This window comes from Mchenga conophoros, linkage group LG19 (genome assembly GCF_057382185.1).
Source record: "Mchenga conophoros isolate Kocher_MC1m ecotype Shallow Benthic linkage group LG19, M_conophoros_male_GT1.1, whole genome shotgun sequence".
In the NCBI taxonomy this organism is placed as follows: Eukaryota; Metazoa; Chordata; class Actinopteri; order Cichliformes; family Cichlidae; genus Mchenga; species Mchenga conophoros.
The window spans coordinates 12,716,690-12,735,699 of record NC_140544.1 but is presented as its reverse complement, the minus strand read 5'-3'; the positions used below and the strand labels follow the sequence as shown (position 1 = coordinate 12,735,699).

Here is a 19,010-nt window from a genome sequence, read left to right as displayed (position 1 = left end):
CCTCGCAGGCACATACTGTAGCCATTACTTTCCCAGTTGCTTAAAAGGCTGGAAGAAAATCCACAGGGAGAGAGGGGGAGCTACAGTAACTGTGAAGTGAAATACAGAGAAAAGCGGAAAGTATGTTATGAAGCGCTAATATCATATTCATAACGTCGCATCAAGCTGTGAGCCCAGCGTCAGCCCCGTCCCACCGCACGGTTGTTTCACTGCCGGAGGGGTGGCTTGCTCCTGATTTGAGAGTAGATTTCATTAACAGTGGGCTTGTCAAATAATCAGCCTCACGGCACTCCTTTGCCTTTTTGAATCAGCTGCCTGGCTTTCTCTCTGAACACAATGCTGCATTGATTTTCATACGCTGCCTTTTGACATTTAATTAGAGAAATGTGCGTGTTTGCGCACTTAAAGGAAGGAGAGAGATGCAGTTTTACAGCCCACCCTCCCCACCTCCCTGTTCTTGTGGTCCGCTCGGTTGGAAAATTCATTTCCTTGGAGTAAATAACTCATTTCTCTGCAAAGGGACAGAAGGACCCTTAGGTGTGATAATTTGACAGAGCCGCTGTGTACAAATGCAGACTGCACCACGGAGAACGGAGAGGCACACGTGCAGAAAACCCACACGGCCTCGCTTATTGACTGTATATAAAAGACGGACATGGTCTGAAGCCAGTGCTGAAGTGTCTTAACGGCCAGCAAAAAAAAATTAGTCTGCCAGGGAAGAGGAAAACGACCCTCAACTCCACTTCGGCTATGATCTCAGGAAACAATAACATGATGTTCATTTGCTAAATTGTGGTACCCATCAGTATCCAGTGGGACAACAGAGGAGAATACGCTTTGACAGGTTGGTAGCCTGTAATGTGTATTGTTCCTGTTACATCTGGTTTTAAAAAGGAAAGATGGTGAGAGCAAAAACAGCTCTCAGCCTCACAACGAGGCTCATCGCGGTGCTCAGAACAGGCAGAAACCCTCAGGTTAAAATGAAGCAGTGCCAAAACACAGCAGCCCCTCAAATGATCACATTAAGCTATCCCCGTAGACTCTCATATTAAAATAAATAAAAAGTATATTTACAGCAGGTTTATGACCTGATCTGAAAAGGTTTAAGTCTCTGTAGTTAACTTGTAAAGCTCTAATCTGTGCATTTTTAGGAGCACTGAATACTGAAACTATAGATTGTCACTGCTGTTCAAAACTAGACATCACGATTGTGTTTTGGAGCATTTTTAAAGCTCTTTAATTATATTAATATGCCATTCAAGATGGCTTTGCTTCAGTTTTTTTAGATTAGCAAGCCTGGTCGCAAATGCAGATTGGCGAGTGGTTGCTAGAGGTGAAAGCTGTGACTGCAGCAATCACCAATAACCAAAGCAATCACGAGTTGTTTTTCTTTGTAGTGCTTTATGCCTCTTTACAACCAGTTTCACGCCAGCAAACCTCCTAGAGCACATTCCCAAGGAACAGGTGTTTACCAGATGGTGACCAATTGGTGTCTAGGCCTGTGTGATGGGGTCTTGGCACTAATTAGCAGGTATTAAGTCACCCTGCATTGTCTCCATAACCTAATTTTGGCTCTTAACAGCCAAGATGGTAACGGCTAACATGCTCAGTTTGAGCCACACAAAGCGGTGGGTTACATCTTACAAACGGGGACGTTTTCCCATGAAGGAAAAACTATACGAGGATTATATTTCACACTGAAAGCTGCTCTTCATTTATAAGCAGCTCATCTGCCTACACAGTAAACCAGCGGATCAGCAGGCAGCGTGTGAGCAGCGTGAGGCTAATCAATAATAGAACAGTGCATGAATGAGTCACAGCAAGGTTACCGTCTCCCCTTTTCACCCACCATCTCCTCTCTGCACCCAGATTCCCACTGACGTGTTAGTAAGTAGCAGAGAGCTGTACACAGCAGACTATGGAGGAGCTGCCAAAAAGTCCCAATGTAGTAGCTATACAGAAATATGGAGAGGAGCGTTGGAGAGGCAGACAAAAGATAAAAAGAAAGAGACAAAAACACATTGCCGATGCGGGGGTGTGTGTGTGTGAGGGGGAGGCTTAGCGCCAAGTGTCCGTTACTGTCAGAAAAATAGGTGTTGAAAGCAAAAGTGAATAAAAGAAGAAATAGAGGAAATGTTTGTGGTGGATTTCCTCTGACACGGAGGTGGTGGATACAGATCCATCAGCGGTGGCAGCTGTTTGAAACAAACGATGGGACAAAGAAGCAGCAGAAAAGAGGAAATCCATAGGGTGAGCTCCTGTTTGTGGCTTACGTAAGATTTAAAGCAGACTTGTAGATGAGAGGTGGATCAGCTGGGAAGCAGCTGTCAGTTATGGAAAAGGAATTATGGCAATCAATTATGAAACGAGAGAGTGTAAAACATGCGTTAGAATAAAGCACTTTTAAATTATTTATCAGCTTCTTCAGCTTCTAAAGGAGACACAGAAACACTTTGTGTTCAGGTCCCTCCACACTCAGTCGCTCTGTTATCCTTCTATAGATGTGTGCATCTGCAAGGACAAGGCCACATGCCAAGGTCTCCTCTGACACATGCAAGGGCAAATTCAAGATCAGCACAAAATCCTGATGGCTCTATCATGGCACATTAAGTATGAATGAGGGCATCGCTGCCAGCTGACCTCTGCGAGCACAGCACGCCTGACGCGCACGCAGCTCGGAGGCCTAATAACACGTTAGCATGGAGGAGCATGCAGCAAGCCACTGCGGCTCCTCCGGTACTGCTGTCAGCTTTGCCCCTGGATAATAAACATGTGCTAATTTAAAACTGTATTATTCTCCTCGCCAAAGTGTTCCTACTGCTTGTTGCACCTTCCATACAAAGTGACTGTTTACATACTATTAGCTGGAAATGAACTAAGTGTTTTAACTTGCTAAATATGAATTAGTAGCAGCGCAGCGAAGCACAAAGTGATTCAAAGAGGAGAACAGGAAGTAAGCAGCACCTGAGGCCTGTACTTGCCTCTTAAGTGCGAGATAACAGTGAAATATGATGTAGCTAACAGGCAGTTTTCATGTTAGTTCAAAAGCATGCAGACTAACTCATTAGCATCCCAGGGAGCAGAACCAGCCCAGAGGCCTAACTCCGAGAGAGGCATTTCTGAGGATTGCAGAGCTGTAATAAGGTGGTACAAATCAATAATATCACACCACAGGGGTGGATGGGAGCTGGAGCACCACCCAGCTTTATGATCTCCCACTCGAAAAAAGCCCCTGCTGTCGGCCCAGGTATCACACTGATGGTGTAGTGCAGAAAGACGGGTTTTACTCATAGACTTCATTTTCAAAGCATGTGTAGAGTACAGGCAGGTCTCACAGCTCATGGTACAGATGTGCTGTATAAAACTAACGATAGGCCTGTGTTGTGATGTGTTGTAATCCTAAAGTCAGCAGATTTTAAACGATTCAGAGATATTAGCCGGTCATTAACCCGTCAGCTCCCTAATGCAAAGTACAAAACAGCTCAACTAACTGTTCAGCGCAAACTTCAGCAGCATCATCAGCAAAAGATGAGATTCAATTAAAAGCATTTTTTCTTTGAAGCAAACTAAAGTATGCAACATTACATAATCTCTACCAGGAGCAGGAGGAGGGAGGATTTTCTTTCTAAGGTCAACAGAGAGACGAGAGTGTTCATTAAGCAATGATGGACTTTATGCATGGAGACTGTGTGTGTGTGTGTGCGTGTTTACACAAGTCTGTGTTGTGAAACAGCAAATTAGCCTCCTCTCTTGACTGTGCGCTCACACATGCACACACATTCTGTCCTGGTGAGTTTTCTAATGAAGGGGGGCATTAAGGAGCTGTCACCCTTTACACTGCACAGTGTGGGGTAGACAACTAGCTGTCACTCTGATCATCATCAGGCTAACAATGACACACACACACACACACATCCGTCATTGCTCAAAGTCACCCCCATCTCTTGGGGAGATGCAGACTGTGAGCTGCAGAGAGTTTATGAAGACATCTGTCTGGTGTTTCATTAGAGTGGACTCTAATGTCATGTGGATATTTAAGACCTGAAATCACGGCCAGCATCCCCTCTCTTTGTCCCCAAAGTGTAATGCAGTCATATGTGAAAGTGGAGCCAAAGACGGGCACAAAGTGACCAGAAGTTGTGGGATGTGAGGACACTCGAAGAGAGAGTTGAACTTCATGTAGCAGAACTACAAGGACATGTTTTTACCCTTTAATCTTTGGGACTCACGAACAAAGAAGACAGTCTTTTTTTCCCAGACTTGAAACACAATAATTCAAAAATGCAAAGCAACAGTGAGTCATCAGTGTATCCAATAGAAGAGAAAGAAACAAAGTAAGTAAGTCAAGGACATCAATGAAAATGTGCGTTTCATTATTTAAGCTCATCCAGCAGGAAAGACATTCCTGATTTCAAAGGGCTTTGCAGCAGACGGCTTCATTTTAAGGAGCAAGGAGAAAGTTGCTTCACCAAGATCCAAAGTTTAGAGGTTTTATTAAAAACTAATAAGCTCTGTGCAAAATTATATGGTTTAAAAGACATGAGACACCAGGTACAGTTATAGCTTTACAGATCAGACTTTAGTCCGTGATCACTGAGAGGAGACGCAGAGCCACACCAGCCTGATGCTCTTATCACATCTGCAATATTAAATTCTATTCTCTCTACATGATGTTTATTTCACTCCTTTCTTTCTTTTCAGTTATAGTTTTTCCTTTTTAGTAGTCTCTGTCAGCTGACGACTTGTCAGGACTGGCTTCCCCTGAGAAAACAGGAACTGAGACGTGGCTGTATATAAATCATTAACTTTCACCCAGAACACAGTTTGCATCCTGTGTACGGCCATTTTCAACTTTTGTGTCTTTTCGATTGATCTTTGGTTAGGTGTAAGAAAAAACATGACTTCAAACAGACCCTTTTTTAAAAAAAAAAACCAGCACTATTAACCACATGTTAGAACGTACGTTTTTCCTCCATTTTTATAACTTCCCATCAGCGACGATAGCAACAGAGAAAATTTCCACCCTGCTCTTTGAAAAATCCCACGTTAAAGTGTGACGATGGGGGTCCTAAGCACATATGTGATGAGCAGCTGCTGTGTTTCTGTCATGTTTAATACTTTCCTCACCCAAGAGTGATTCACTGATGTCCTTGTTCTGATCCTGAGGCGTCATGTAACCCCGTTTTATCGCATGCACACGTGACCTTGCAGGCATTTCAAGGGATCTTTTAAAGACATTTGCCTTGATGAACCAGCCTCACCTGTATTGATTAACAAGAGATAAATGAGTTCCTTTTGCCTCTGATGGCAGGGCTGTGTGACGTCATTCCCAGCTCTTCCAGGGATCCCAGTATTAGTGAAAGAAAAGCAAAAAAAACAGGCTTTGTTTTGCTGGGGTCATTCATTCACCCAGTGTAATACCTGTTTTTTGTTTTTGTGGGGGGCGTTTCTGCTTAAACACTAATGCATCTTATTTAGGGAGTCACAAATTTAAGAAGAGACGGGAGAAACACCCTCCAACCGTGTGACGAGTGGGTTGCATAGTTTGTCCACTAGAGGGCACTCTGCAAAGGTCCCAAATGATGAGCTGGTCCGAGCAGTCAGGTAGAGCAGCGGTCCCCAACCTTTTTTGCGCCACGGACCGGTTTATGCCCAGCAATATTTTCACTGACCGGCCTTTAAGGTGTCGCGGATAAATACAACAAAATAAAACTAGTACCGGTACTGAAAAAAAGAAGATTTATTCATAACACACGTGAAAAGACCCAGGAAAACAGAGTTAGCGATAAAAACGATAACAAAATAACGCTGAAAACCGATAAAAACCCTGAAAACCATACATTTCATACCTGAGCCTCAACTCTCGCGGCCCGGTACCAAACGACTCACGGTCCGAGGCCCAGGGGTTGGGGACCGCTGTGGTAGAGCGTAGATGAGTAAAACAGTTTCTACACATAACAAATGTTTGGAGAAAAAACCTTTCAGTTGATACATTAGATGTCAAATTTAAATCACTAAATAACATATCAGAAATATTGATCAGGCTCTTTATTTATTAAACCAGCAATGAGACATGAAAACAGTTTGTGATCATAAAAAAAATTTTTGTACATGTTTATCCTTCAAGTGTACCACCTGTGCCACTGTAATATGTTTTATCATCCATCTCAAGTATATGTATGTTTTAATAACCGTTGATTTTATTGTATTTTTCCACTTTAATCACTAAACTGTGATTTTGCAGTGAGCCGTGAGTAACAGACGTACAGTACAGATTTACTGCTGCAGAAGCCTTTGATGCTGATATTTACTGAAGCCCAAAGCGAAGATGAAACCTGCAGATGAGTCGGTTTGTGACTTGGTGCCATTTTGCAAAAAAAAAAAACTGAATGAAAGTAACCAAAACTAATCGACATCAGAACAAAGGAAGCAGTGCAGGAATGCAAACTGAGCTTTCAAAGTGTTTCTGTGTAACATAAATTAACCCACTCGGTTATTGTCGTTATAAAATCGGATAATATCGAGTTCTATCTTTTTATATATGATTCTAGATATTTTTGAGCATGTGCAAACAAAGCGATGGTGCACATCACTGAATAAAAGCGGTGTTTTTCTCTCCATTAGGAGCTAAACATTCGTTCACAAGCAGGAGGAGAATACGCGGAAAGATAATGACTTTGATTTGTGATTTCTTCTGTTCCATCAGCCCTCTCAGCCCGTGGCGCCTGTCCCTTAGGCAAACAGCAGACAGTAAACAAAAGCAAATCCACTTCAAACATCCAGGCCCCCCACTCGGATGAAGAGATGCAGTGGGTCTCCTTCCTGTCATCTGCTGTTAGTCGGGCTATTTATCAAAACATCGGCTGCAGGCTGAGTGGAAGCAAGTAACCTAGAGGCCTGCTTTGGCTCTGCTTCGCTCTTTCTAAACGTGCAGCGTGTCAGGGTGTAAACAAGTGCCGCAGCAGCTCATCATCCTGTGAGGTTTTCCCGTCGAAGGGCAAGCGAGCGTTAACCTATTCAATAACACGCTGACTGTGTTATTACCTGAATTAGATTTATGTCCCATTAGCCTCACTGACAGGGACCACTTCTCCTCATCCTTATTCACTGGTCCTTGTTACAAATATCAATAAACACCAAAAACGGAGAACAGAGAGGGACAGTGACACACTGCATTAGGTTGTTCACCTTAATATTCAGCAGCTTATTCTCTTATTTGCATAAACAAGAATGTAAACATCCCAAACATGTCACAAATTTAAAAATACTCCCTAATGGGACGCACGGTCGAAAATGCCCTTGTTTTCAGTTTCTGACATTTCTAATAGTTTCCACTTTATCCATTTCAGATAGCTGGACCAGATATGATGCATCATTTAGTTGGAGAATTTGTGATTTAATCTACACTCACTGGAAAATGTACAAGCTCCTTGCTTTTACCGAGTTAGACCTCTGTTTAAGTTCTTCCTGGCAGAGATTCAAGGTGCTGGAAACATTCCTCAGAGATTTTGGTCCGTGTTGATGTGATGGCATCACACCGTTGCTGCAGATTAGAGGGATGCACATCCATGATGACATCTGCTGTTCCACCACATCCCATATGTGCTCTACTGGACTGCGATCTGGTGACTATGGAGGCCATGCTCAAGTAACCGATTTGCTGGATTCTTCAACATCGTCATCCCGCTGGAAGCCGCCATAAGAACAAGGCTGGACTGGGACAAAAAATCGGCCCGGGCATTTTGACTAGAGACCGGCCCACCAGGATAAAGATTGAAAATGTGACGTCATTCAAGGGTAAAACCGCAAAGGATTCTGGGAACTTGTGGCAAGAGGTACTAGCGCACGCAGGCTTTCAATTGAAATCAGTTATACAAGCCGACGGGTAAAGAGATCGTTTTTTTTTCGGATTACGTCGTTGAAGAGAAATTTTTTAAGCCATGTTTCCGAAGTAAGAGCCGACGGATGGTCTGGATATACCAAATATAACGTCCCAGAACACTCCAGCTCACAGGTTAGTCTGCTCCAAGCATTCCCACAAAGGTCAGAGTTTTGTTGTAGTTAATACGTCATTTTTCTTAACATAACTGGTGATATAGGTTACAAGCAAGTCTGGCGCTGAACAGAAATTGTCGCGCTATGCTCCTTTGTTTATTGTGCATAAATAGTGAATTGTCCTGACACAATATTGCGTTTCGCTTCTGTTATTATGGTACATTGACAAAAATATATACTTTTATTCACAGGATAAAACAGGTTTTTTTGTGTATCACCAATTGTCCAGTACGATTACAGCATACAGTATTATTGTCACTGCTACATTTCTGTAACGGGTACCAGAAATTATTTCCACTACTAATTAATTACCGTTGAGCTCAAAGGTCCTATTAATAAACGGTTAACGAATGTGTATTTATGAAGACGATTTGTGAGACTGGTAAACTTACCTTTGTTCGTACGATGGTCTTTCGTTCTACTCGGTGCATTTCAAGGTCCTGTACCCATCCGTCGGTAAACTGTACCTGGGCTTGTTGCAGTGACCTGAAGTTACTAAACTTCATGAGTGTATGCACTCACTCCAAGAACCGTGTAATTATAAATCTGAGCGTGGTGAAAGTTGGGCAGCACGCTAACGTCTTTTGTCTCTCTGTGTGCTCGTAAGGGTCTGACCCTTTCACTGCTTTGATTTTTTCCTCGTATCTTTTCTTTGTCTTTTCGTCGAGTCTGTCTTTGTACGGACCGGCATTGTTCTCCTTTTGTTTTGTACATTCCTTTTTTGTGCGGCAAAGAAAAAACAAGAATTTATTGGAACCGGAGAATGAACGTTTTGCGGTGCTGCAAATGCTTGCATTTGATGCGGTACTTGGATTGTTTTGCCACGAGTTCCCGGCATGCAATGCGCGAAAATCACGTGATTGCTAAACAAGGGGGAGGGTGCATCCGGCCTCCTCGGCTGTAATTGGTCCAGCCCAGAGTCGATCATGACCAATTGGCCAATCCAACACCTTTCATTATATATACCCTTCCTAAAAAAATAAATAAAAAAATCCATCGGCCCATAGAAACAAAAAATCGCCAGCGGCCCACCGGGCAAATGCCCGGTATGCCCGATGGCCAGTCCAGCTATGCATAAGAAGATGGTATCCTGTGGTCATAAAGGGATTGACATGGTGGCATGTTTTAACAATGTTCGGTTGCTACAAGAGGCTCAAAGTATGCCACAAGCAGCAGCCTGAACTGTTGATACAAGGCAGGAGGGATGCATGATACCATGTTGTGTATGCCGAATATTGACCCTACCATCTGAATGTCACCACAGAAGTCGAGACTGAACATTTTTCCAATCTTCTACTGTCCAATTTTGATGAGCCTCAGTTTCCTGTACTCAGATGACAGTACTGTGGTGCTTCAGGAAGTAGCTCTTCTGCCTGTGGGAATCCCAGCAGTTACTGAAACACTCGGACCAGACCGTCTGGTATCACCACAGCATGTTCAAAGTCACTTAAATCACTTGCTGCCATGTGATTGGGCGATTAAATTCGCAAGCAGTTATGGACAGGTTATGGTCCTGATGTGGACCAAAATAAAGAGTAAATGGTAAAACTTGGTTGTATAAGGCCTGTTTTTAGATCAACTAAAGATCTCAAGGAATATTAGATTCAGCAGTTCAAACCAGTTCATAAAGCCAAAAAACTAGAATAACAGTCAGGCACTAGATGCAGGTGTAATTATAAATCACAGAGTCATAACTGATTGTACTGACATGAATTCCAGTCAGTTATGGATCTGTGGTGCATACTGATCGTGACTTTAGGGCACAGTTGAACTATGACGGTACGAATGTGTGGCGTCTCTGTTTGAGGGGAAAGAAGAATAGAAGGAGACGTGATCATAAAACAAGAAAGTGAAGAAAAATCCATTTCAGGACAAATCGAATGATGATGTTATTTAATCTCTCGCCTTGATCTTCTGATCTGCACAAACGTTCATGTAATACAGCCACCACTGGGTATGTGCTTGTTCAGAACTCGTACAGTAATTACAGTCTCATTCAGCAGCAGGCGGTGGATGCACACACACACGCACACACACACGTACAGCTCACACTTAATTATATAACGAGACAAATTATTATTCTCAAATCTTGTAGCCCATGACCCCAATTAAACTAGAAGTGTGTTTAGAGCATGAAATATGACACTTAGATGAAAACAAGACTAATACACACACACACACACACACACACACACACACAGACACGTTAGCTGCAGTCACAGTTTGCTGATGGGTCCAACAAGCACACAGAAGTAAAAGATAACGCCATAAACCAATCCCTCCAGACCCCAGTCTTCCCACTCAGCAGCCATGTTGGTAGCAACACCTGACTGTAATTTTGAAGTGCTTGTTTAAAGAAATACAGTGTGAAAAAGTTTACAGGTAGATCTACGTTCCCACCCTCACTATGACCATCACCTTCGGTAACTTTGGTAACTGAATGTGACCGTAAAGAATGAAACTGAGAGTCCAAGCGGCAGAAATAAGGGCTGAAAACAAGTCGCTTGTTGCGCATTGCTTTGAAGCTGACGGCGTTTGTAGTCGAGGTTCCAGCTGCCTAGCTAACCTTCTCATATATTGCTAATCTCCTCAGGTCACATCATCAGTATTCACTTCTCTCATTGGTCACGCCCAATTTGTTGCAGAATGTAATTCACGTTGTATCGTCTTGGTCACAACGTCGTTCCCAGTGTGGATGCAGCTTAAGACCTCAGTCCTGCAGACCAGCTGGTTTGTGAGTGGAAAAATTCCAGTCAGTATGCGAGTAGTTGCTAGAGGTTGCCGGGTGTTGCTAGATGTAATTGGTCACAAAGAGTCTGCTGCAGTATACAAAAACTCCATGTTAACTGCTTTGGTCACTAGCATGTACTTAGAATTGTGACCAATTTCATGCAAGCAACTTGCCAACAACCTCCAGCAACCAGTTGGCCAACAGTTGCCACCCAACTCGCCCACCAATTGGAGTTAGCCAAATGGTCGCAAACCTTTAAGCCTTTATGACTGCTGACTTAGATGTTGAGGATCTTTTGGCAGATAGGAGGTGCTAAGAGCCTCTACTCCTCCACATGAAAATGAGCCAGCTGAGGTGGTGCATTCATCCGACCTCCTGGACTGTCACAGGTGAGGTGTTACCAGCCAAACTCGGAATGAACTCCAGGGCAAACACAGTTTCTCTCTTTCATTAATGAACTTTGACCTGCTTGTCAGAGGATTAAGGTCTTAGCAGGTGAGGTTTACTGATGTTAGAAAATTTAATTAAGTAGAATTCATCTGGCATTAAAGTGTATGTAATGGAGATTTTTGCAGGTGAGGTCACTTATGTCAGAAGAATGTCTGTGAAGTTTGGGAGAGTTTGGACTAGATTTCTTTGAGGTATATCAGTTTCATGTTTCATGGCAAAACATCAAAATTCACCAAGCTGCCGAGGTCACGCCCTCTTATGAAAACTCACTGTTTTGAATGTGACCTAAGACCAACTCCTTCAGGCTTCCCTGAACAAATTTGAGGTTGCTGGCATCAAGCGTCTTGAAACTGTAGCCCAAAGTGTAAAACATGACATTTCCTGTTCTCAGTAGGTGGCGCTGTAACCACTGTGAAATATTGCAGTTGAAATGTGTTCGGGGGGTGTAGCTTTATCACGTGTGAGAAGTTTGGTACAGATCGGTCAATGTATGTGGGAATAAGAGCCAATTATAATTTCAAAGCGAATGATTGAAATTCGCTGTGGCGCCACAGAAACGCCCTTAGGTGAAAACTCTAAAGTTCCACTATTTAATATGGCTCAGATCTGTAGTCTAGACTGACGAAATATGGAGCTGATCCGATAAAATCTCTAGGAGGAGTTTGCAACAGTACAACGCCTGGAAATGGCAAAATCTATGCCAAAATGTTACGTTCAATTCAAAATGGTGGTGGTGAGTTGGCACATGGGTCCAATAGACTTTTTGGTATATCTTGGGATGTTACACATGTGTACAAAATTTCATACATTTACGTAAAAGCCCAAGCAGGGGCTCATTTTTCCCCACTTTGTACGGGGCGCTACTGAGCCATTTTGCTGTGCCCAGGTCTCAAACCAGTGAGACCAGTAAATTTTCACCAGGCTTGACGCATGTGCAAAGCTTCATGAGTTTTCAAACATGTTAAAGCCCTCAAAAAGCCAATTCATTTGTCTGGATAATAACAAGAAGAACGGGAGCGATTACAATAGGGCATTCGCACTTTTAGTGCTCAGGCCTAATAATGGATTCAACTGAGCCATTTATTCACGCCACTGAATAAACTTCTGCCATTCTAGTCATTTCACAGAGCTGCTCCTTTGTACTTTAAAACATACAATAACCTTTTCTTCTCTCTCTGTCTTTATCTTTATCTCTGCAGATAGCTTGTCGCCTCCCGTCAATGTGACCATCAGAGAGGTAAAAGCAAACTCTGCTGTGGTGTCATGGGACATCCCCGAGGGAGACCCAGTCATTGGCTTTGCCATCACACAGCAGGTCGGTAACACTCTCTGTCCCCTCTATACCACTGTAACCATTAATGCTAATTACTGTGCTTATAAGCAGTAAAAAATACATATGGAAAAGCATTTAGCAGATTCAGGCAAGTTTTGGAGGGAATAAAATCATCCAAACCTTTTATTTATTGCAACTCATATTACAATTTTACAGCTAAAGATACAACTTTACTAGATACGCCTGTTCAACTCCTCATTAATGCAAAAATCTAAAGTTCAAACTGAGCAGCAGATGGAGTACAGCAGCAGAAGACTACACCATCTGCCACTCCTGTCAGCCAAGTTCAGGATACTGAGGCTACATTTTACACCACATCACCAAAATTGGACAATAGAAGATTTCAAAAATGTTGCCTGGTCTGATGAGTCTCCTTTTCTGCTGTGACATTTGGGTGAAAGGGCCTGAATTTGGAGTAAAACAACATAAAAGTATGGCTCCATCCTGATTCGTATCAATGGTTCAGGCTCCTGGTGGTGTACCTAATAAAGTGTCCCCTGAGTGTACATGTAAATGTACTATAATGTAGGTACATTCATTAATGCATGTAAAAGATTTCTTGAAGAAACTCCCAAACTAATTCAATTAAGTTGTGGCTTGTCACAGGTTATTGTCTGCCACCTCCTTTCCTGTGTTGCTCCCTCACTCCAAGTCAGAATGCATTATGGGAATCATCAGAGGATACAGCATCCTGTCGGACAGCCTGTCCCCTCGCTGACAGACTATGACAGCTGTGTGACAGGAGAAAAGTCAACATGCAAGCTTAGACACACATCTCTCGCACAACCACGCATTTACGTGGGACAAGTTGCCATCTCGTGGTTGTACAAACACACATATGCACCCGTCCACAGGAGACTGGAGTGACATGTTTGATGGCAGCACTGGAAGCTGGGAAATGTGTGGTTTAAAGCTATAAATAAAAGTTAATAATAAGAAACAATAGCAGAGGACATTCAGCTGCTTTGCAGTTGTTATTGTTCAGGCTGTTCTCATTCACTGGTCATCAAATCCCGCCGTTTTGTCAAAGCTGCTGCAGTCACAGAGATGTATACAATATCAGATGCGGTGTTATTTTAAAGTATGACAAGTTTGAAGCATTCAAAAAGGGTGGCGGTGGTTTTAATCAGTACTGTACAACTTCATCCTCTATCATATAGCAAACTCATCCTCCAAGTCTTGGCAAGAAAGGTAAAAGCATATTCACTCTTTATTTTCTATAACACTAACATGAAATGCACCTGACAATTAAAACTTCAATTCAGAAGTCAAGCACAACTCAAGTGCTCCCAAAAGTCCTTATGGTTCTCCAACGTCTCCCTCCACACAGTTTTGTGTGGTTTTTCCAATGCTAACTGTGCTAGCTGTGGTCGTTGTGACTGTGATTTTAAAACTGTTCCAGGCATCTCTTAACCAGAAACCAAAACAGTTTGCATCCCATCTTAAATCAGCGTTTAACAATAAATGTCCAAAACACAGATGTTTAAATCCGGAGGTCAAACATAATGAGTAAGGATATCACTTCAGGCTGAAGACAGATCTGAGAAACAACACAATTTAACAACTTAGAAATGTATTTAAATTTATTTTGTCTGTGTCCACAGGTAATGAATGATCCCCTGTCAAATTTGAATTGTGGTGTCCCTCAAGGCTCTCTCCTTGGCCCTCTTGTTTTATAAGCACACTTCCTCTCAGCGACTGTTTTGCCAACACTCTACTATCCAACAACACCAGCAGCGTTGGTAATCTACTTACCCACTTAACGGTGAAAACTAAACTCACCAAAGATAAATCTTAAAATTTACCACCTTGGCCCAAAATAAGCTTTTTTCATTCAGTCTGCTACCAACCTGGGAGCTGTTTTTGAAACCGATCTCTGTTTCAGCCCCCCTGGTTTAGCGCAACAAGAACAATTTCCAGAATTAGATCATTCTTGTCAGCTGCTGAGTTGCATTTATTTCACCCGCCTTGATTGAGGCTAAATGGACAGATACTTTACTTGGCTTTTATTTGAGCACCGAATGCGCTTTCTTACAACAAGCCTCGTTCAAGTGTGTTATTTTGTGCCTAGCTTTCACACGTACTCTCATGGATGCATTTGGATTTACAGATGCTCAGAAGCAGACTACAGTAGCCGGGGATTGCACCACCAACCTCGAGATTAGTAGACGATCCGCTCCTGAGTCATACCAGTCATCATAACTAAAGCATTTCCTTTGGGATTAATAAAGTTGTCTGATACTGATCCTGATTGTGATAAAAGGAGATAATACCTTTTATAACAGCATCAGTCAGAGCTCACATCACCGGCTCAAGCTGATCCAGAACTCTGCTGCGTGAATTTTAACTGGCACCATGAACACATCACTCCAGTTCTGGCAAATTTACACTGGCTGCCTGTTAAATGCCAAATTGATTTTAAAATCTTACTAATCACTTTTAAAGCACTAAATGGCCTTGCTCCAGAGTACATTAAAGATTTATTTACTTCTTATGTGCCTGGGTGTTAAATTGGTGAATGGTTATTCCAGCATCTTGGCTAGTAATCAAAGAGCTCCCGAGCGGCGGGACCACTGAGATCAGAGTAGCCACGTCTTGATTGTTTTGTTTTTTTTAAGTATTCTCGGGAGGGGGGGGATTGATGTGCATATGTTTAATTTGTGTGAAAAACTTTGTAATTTTGAGAAAAGTGCTTTAAGAGTAAGTTTTTTGTAATTATAATTACCAACAAGACAGGAAAGACTGATACAGAGGATGGAAAAGTAACAAAGTCGGGAGGTCAAAGGAGGTGACCAGGAATTATAAAACTGTACACGGAAATAAAAAATGAACAGGCAAACCCAGAGCCACGGTCATTAAGTTTAATTTTAGTGAAATAAAGTGTGAGTGTGAACGCCGGTTGCATGTGTCTCTCTGTCACCCTCCAACAGAAGAAAGACGTGCGCATGCTGCGATTCATCCAGGAAGTCAACACCACCACGCGATCCTGTGCATTATGGGACTTGGAGGAAGAGACAGACTACATTGTGCATGTCCAGTCCATCTCCATGTCTGGGACGAGCCCACTGAGCGAACCGCTGCGCTTCCGGACGCCGAAGGAGGCCGAGACTCAGGCCTCTAAGAGTGAAGGTGAAGCGTGACAGCGCCACGCATGCATACGCATCCACACAAATACACTCCTTCACCCAACACGTCCACACTTAAAAGAAAAAAAACCCTGAATCTGTCGGTTTTCCAGACATGACTGCAGCGGGGACTTGGCCTTTTGGCAGCATTGTGACTGATTTTGTCCAAAGACCAATAAAAATCAATAGAAACACAAACCATGAAATGAATTTTCACAAGAAAGTGCTCTTGAAGCTTGCCCCCTCTAACCACAACTCGGGAGTAGAAGAGCTGAGAGGGATGCATACTTCATTGTGTATCGACTTGCCTTCGTGGCCTCACCCAGCACACGCTCTGCACAACTGCACTGTAAACCAAAATGAGGAAAGGCATTTATCAGACGCAGGGAGGAAGCAGTGGGAGCTGTGAGGGGTGGGGAATCGATGCGCTTTTGGCTGAGGCGCTTCTCCAACTGTTCTTCCTCTCATTTACACTCATGTCTCATGTGAGCTGCAGCTTCACTCCGATACTTCGCAAAATGTTGAGCCAGAAAGAGTCTGAACTTCTGTTCTGGTGTTGAGCGGGCTGGCAGAGGCATGTAGAACACAAAAACAATCATTGCAGAGCGGTGAGGCGATGCTCTCGCCACCGCCGAGGCCTAATTAGCACGGGATGTGTTGTCTGTGTGTTATTTGTGTAGCTGAGAAGAATTTACAGAAATCAATAACAGCACAGATAAACGTGTGCGCTTTCATAGCAGCCTGTTCTCTTTCTGTCCGTGCACGTGCTCGTTTCTTTGAGGTTTCAGGACGCAGTAGCGGTTTTTGATACGGGCAACCGCCCGTGTCGCCCGGGGCGGCATCGTGGTGAGGGCGGCATCACGGACATCGGCAAAAAAAAATTAATTGCTCGTACTCATGCTGCCCCGACATCAGCCAGCGCATATTGGGAATGGCACAGGCACTGATCGGTTTTCTATCGCCCATTTGCTGGGAGTAAGGGCGCCCTCCGTTTGTGAGGTGCGCCTGCTGGAGAGGGCGGGGCGGCGGGGGATTCTCTGACCGGCTGGAGCAGCGTCTAATAACCAACTCGCAAAATAAAACAAAATAAAAACAAAACAACAAACACGAAAACACCAGACATCATGATACAGACTTATAATTTGCACCAATGTTTTTTCGAAATTCTGTACGCGAAAAGTGAGCGCGAGAGCCCTCAGTGCGCCTGCTCGCTGCTGAAGTCAAAGTAAACTTTATTACAGTCCAGTATATAGAGAGACAAGACGATGATGCTCCAGTTACAACAGTGCAAGTAAACAAACAATAAATATAAGAAGAGTAAGAAAATAAATATACACTTTAGGACTAGGGGTAAAGGGATCAATAACAAATTAAAATTTATATTTTATATTTTGATGATTTAATGTCTCACACACAACCCGTGGAAAGGGGTTCATAATGATATAAATCCAAGTCCATTATGTATTCATGATTTGAATCCTGGGTTGTGTGAAATCCCAGAAATACACGCCAGAGGAAGTGTTTGCCCGGGGCGCCAAACAGGCTAGGACCACCACTGTCAGGACGTATCTTCTCTCCTGCTGTTTTCAAAACCCTCAAAGGCAGAACAATGACTTCAAAATAAACACAAGTGCTTCGTATTCACAAGTGCACACTCTGAGTTTCACCAGGGGCAGAAAAATGTATTAAATTATAACTAAAAATAAAGCTCGTCAAATTCTGTCAGTCCATAGCTTTTGTTGACACAGCTGCTTTTAATCCATAAACCACAAAAGCTATTAAAGAACTTGAATCACCAGTATCAATCCAGTATATATAATTTAGGTCATTTTGATTTGTTTATACAAGCTTAATGATCTAAATTATTTAGAATAGGGAAGAAACTTGATTTGGGCAACCCTTAACGTAACGTGGTGGTTGGTGTCCGACAGGCGGGTCTGAGTGTTTCAGAAACTGCTGCTGTGCTGGGATTTTCCCAGACAACCATCTCTAGGGTTTACAGAGAAACATCCCAAGGTAAAATATCTAGAGAACAGCAGTTCTGTGGACAACAGAAAACTGGGAATGTTGCCTGGTTTGATATGTCATTTCCGGATCAAAGGTTAGCATAAACAACATGAAAGCATGGATTCATCTTGCCTTGTAGCAACAGTTTAGGCTTCTGGCACACTTTGGCCCTCTGAGTACCAACCGAGCATTGTCTAAAACACCACACCCTATCAGAGTGTTGTTGCTGACCATGTTAATTCCAATCACAGTGTATCCAGCCAGCAAACTGGTAAGTTACATATGGCCTCCACAGTCACCAGATCTCAGTCCAACAGCAGACCTTTGTGATGTGCTAGAATGTGAGATTTGCATCATGGTGCAGCTGACAAATCTCCAACAAGTATTTGAGGCTGTCTGTGAGGAACGTTTTCCCCACCTTTTGAATCTGTGCCATGAAGAATTAAGGCAGTTCCAAAGGCAACAGGAGGTCAGTCCAACCTCCTGATCTGGATGAATCAGTGACATCTAACTTGAAAACGGGTGATAACAAGTGGACTTGCTTTACAATTGTTTTCCTACATGCAGCTGAAAAGCTTGCAAAAAGCATTTTAATTTTAAATGAGGACAAAAAGTGACCCAACTTAACCTCAGGATAGAGAAAGAGCTCCTGTCTTTAAGCCGAGTTAACTTTCTCCTGGTATTTCCTTCACATTAACTTTTGTTGTTGCTCAGACTAATCAGGCGTGATGTAATTAGTAAGCTTTGGAAATAGGTGGATGTGGTTAGATTTTTACACAGAACACAGATAGATGAATCTTTGTATTCGCCGTACAGACAAGAGAATATTAGTAGTGTTCTCGTGTGACTTTCAGTAAGAGAGCAAATTATTTCCCAAAAGGTCAAGAAGCACGGGTCATGTCTGTGTTTCAGAGGGCGACCCCCCGCTTTCTTAAATGAGTCGGGTGCAGGAAGTCTGCCTCATCCAAAAATCTGCAGGTTTTGCACAAACACACACACAGAGCCCCTAATTTGCTGAAAAATGTTGCTTCACACATTTGAAACTATCACAAAGCAAATATCCACAGAGAGCACGTCTGTGATTCATCATCCTTCACTTCTACTCAACAACAGCTTCACGGTTTAGCGCGACGACACACATCCGTCTCTGTCTCATTTGCGCTGCTTGCTCAAGGATGTCTGTTTAATTAGCGTAGCTGTGTTGAAACAATAAAAGCTTTGATGGCAGATGAGAAGGTGTTCTTCAGTCAACATTTTGTAATTTATTAGAAAATCGCGTGGATAGGATTTGGGATCTAGTATCTAGTAT

At 42.9% G+C, this 19,010-nt stretch overlaps 1 protein-coding gene across 2 annotated transcripts in view; it reads left to right on the top strand.

Annotated features, from left to right (window-relative positions):
• Positions 1-19,010, top strand: part of fndc5a (fibronectin type III domain containing 5a) — a 45,666-nt gene that overhangs the window by 12,318 nt on the left and 14,338 nt on the right. For both annotated transcript variants that reach the window (XR_014889944.1, XM_085257225.1), the window contains 2 exons: positions 12,436-12,551; positions 15,500-15,698. Coding sequence is in view for 1 of the 2 variants with exons in the window: in XM_085257225.1 (XP_085113351.1) it covers positions 12,436-12,551; positions 15,500-15,698 (315 nt within the window). In the remaining variant the exon portion in view is untranslated. The remainder of the gene's footprint in view (positions 1-12,435; positions 12,552-15,499; positions 15,699-19,010) is intronic.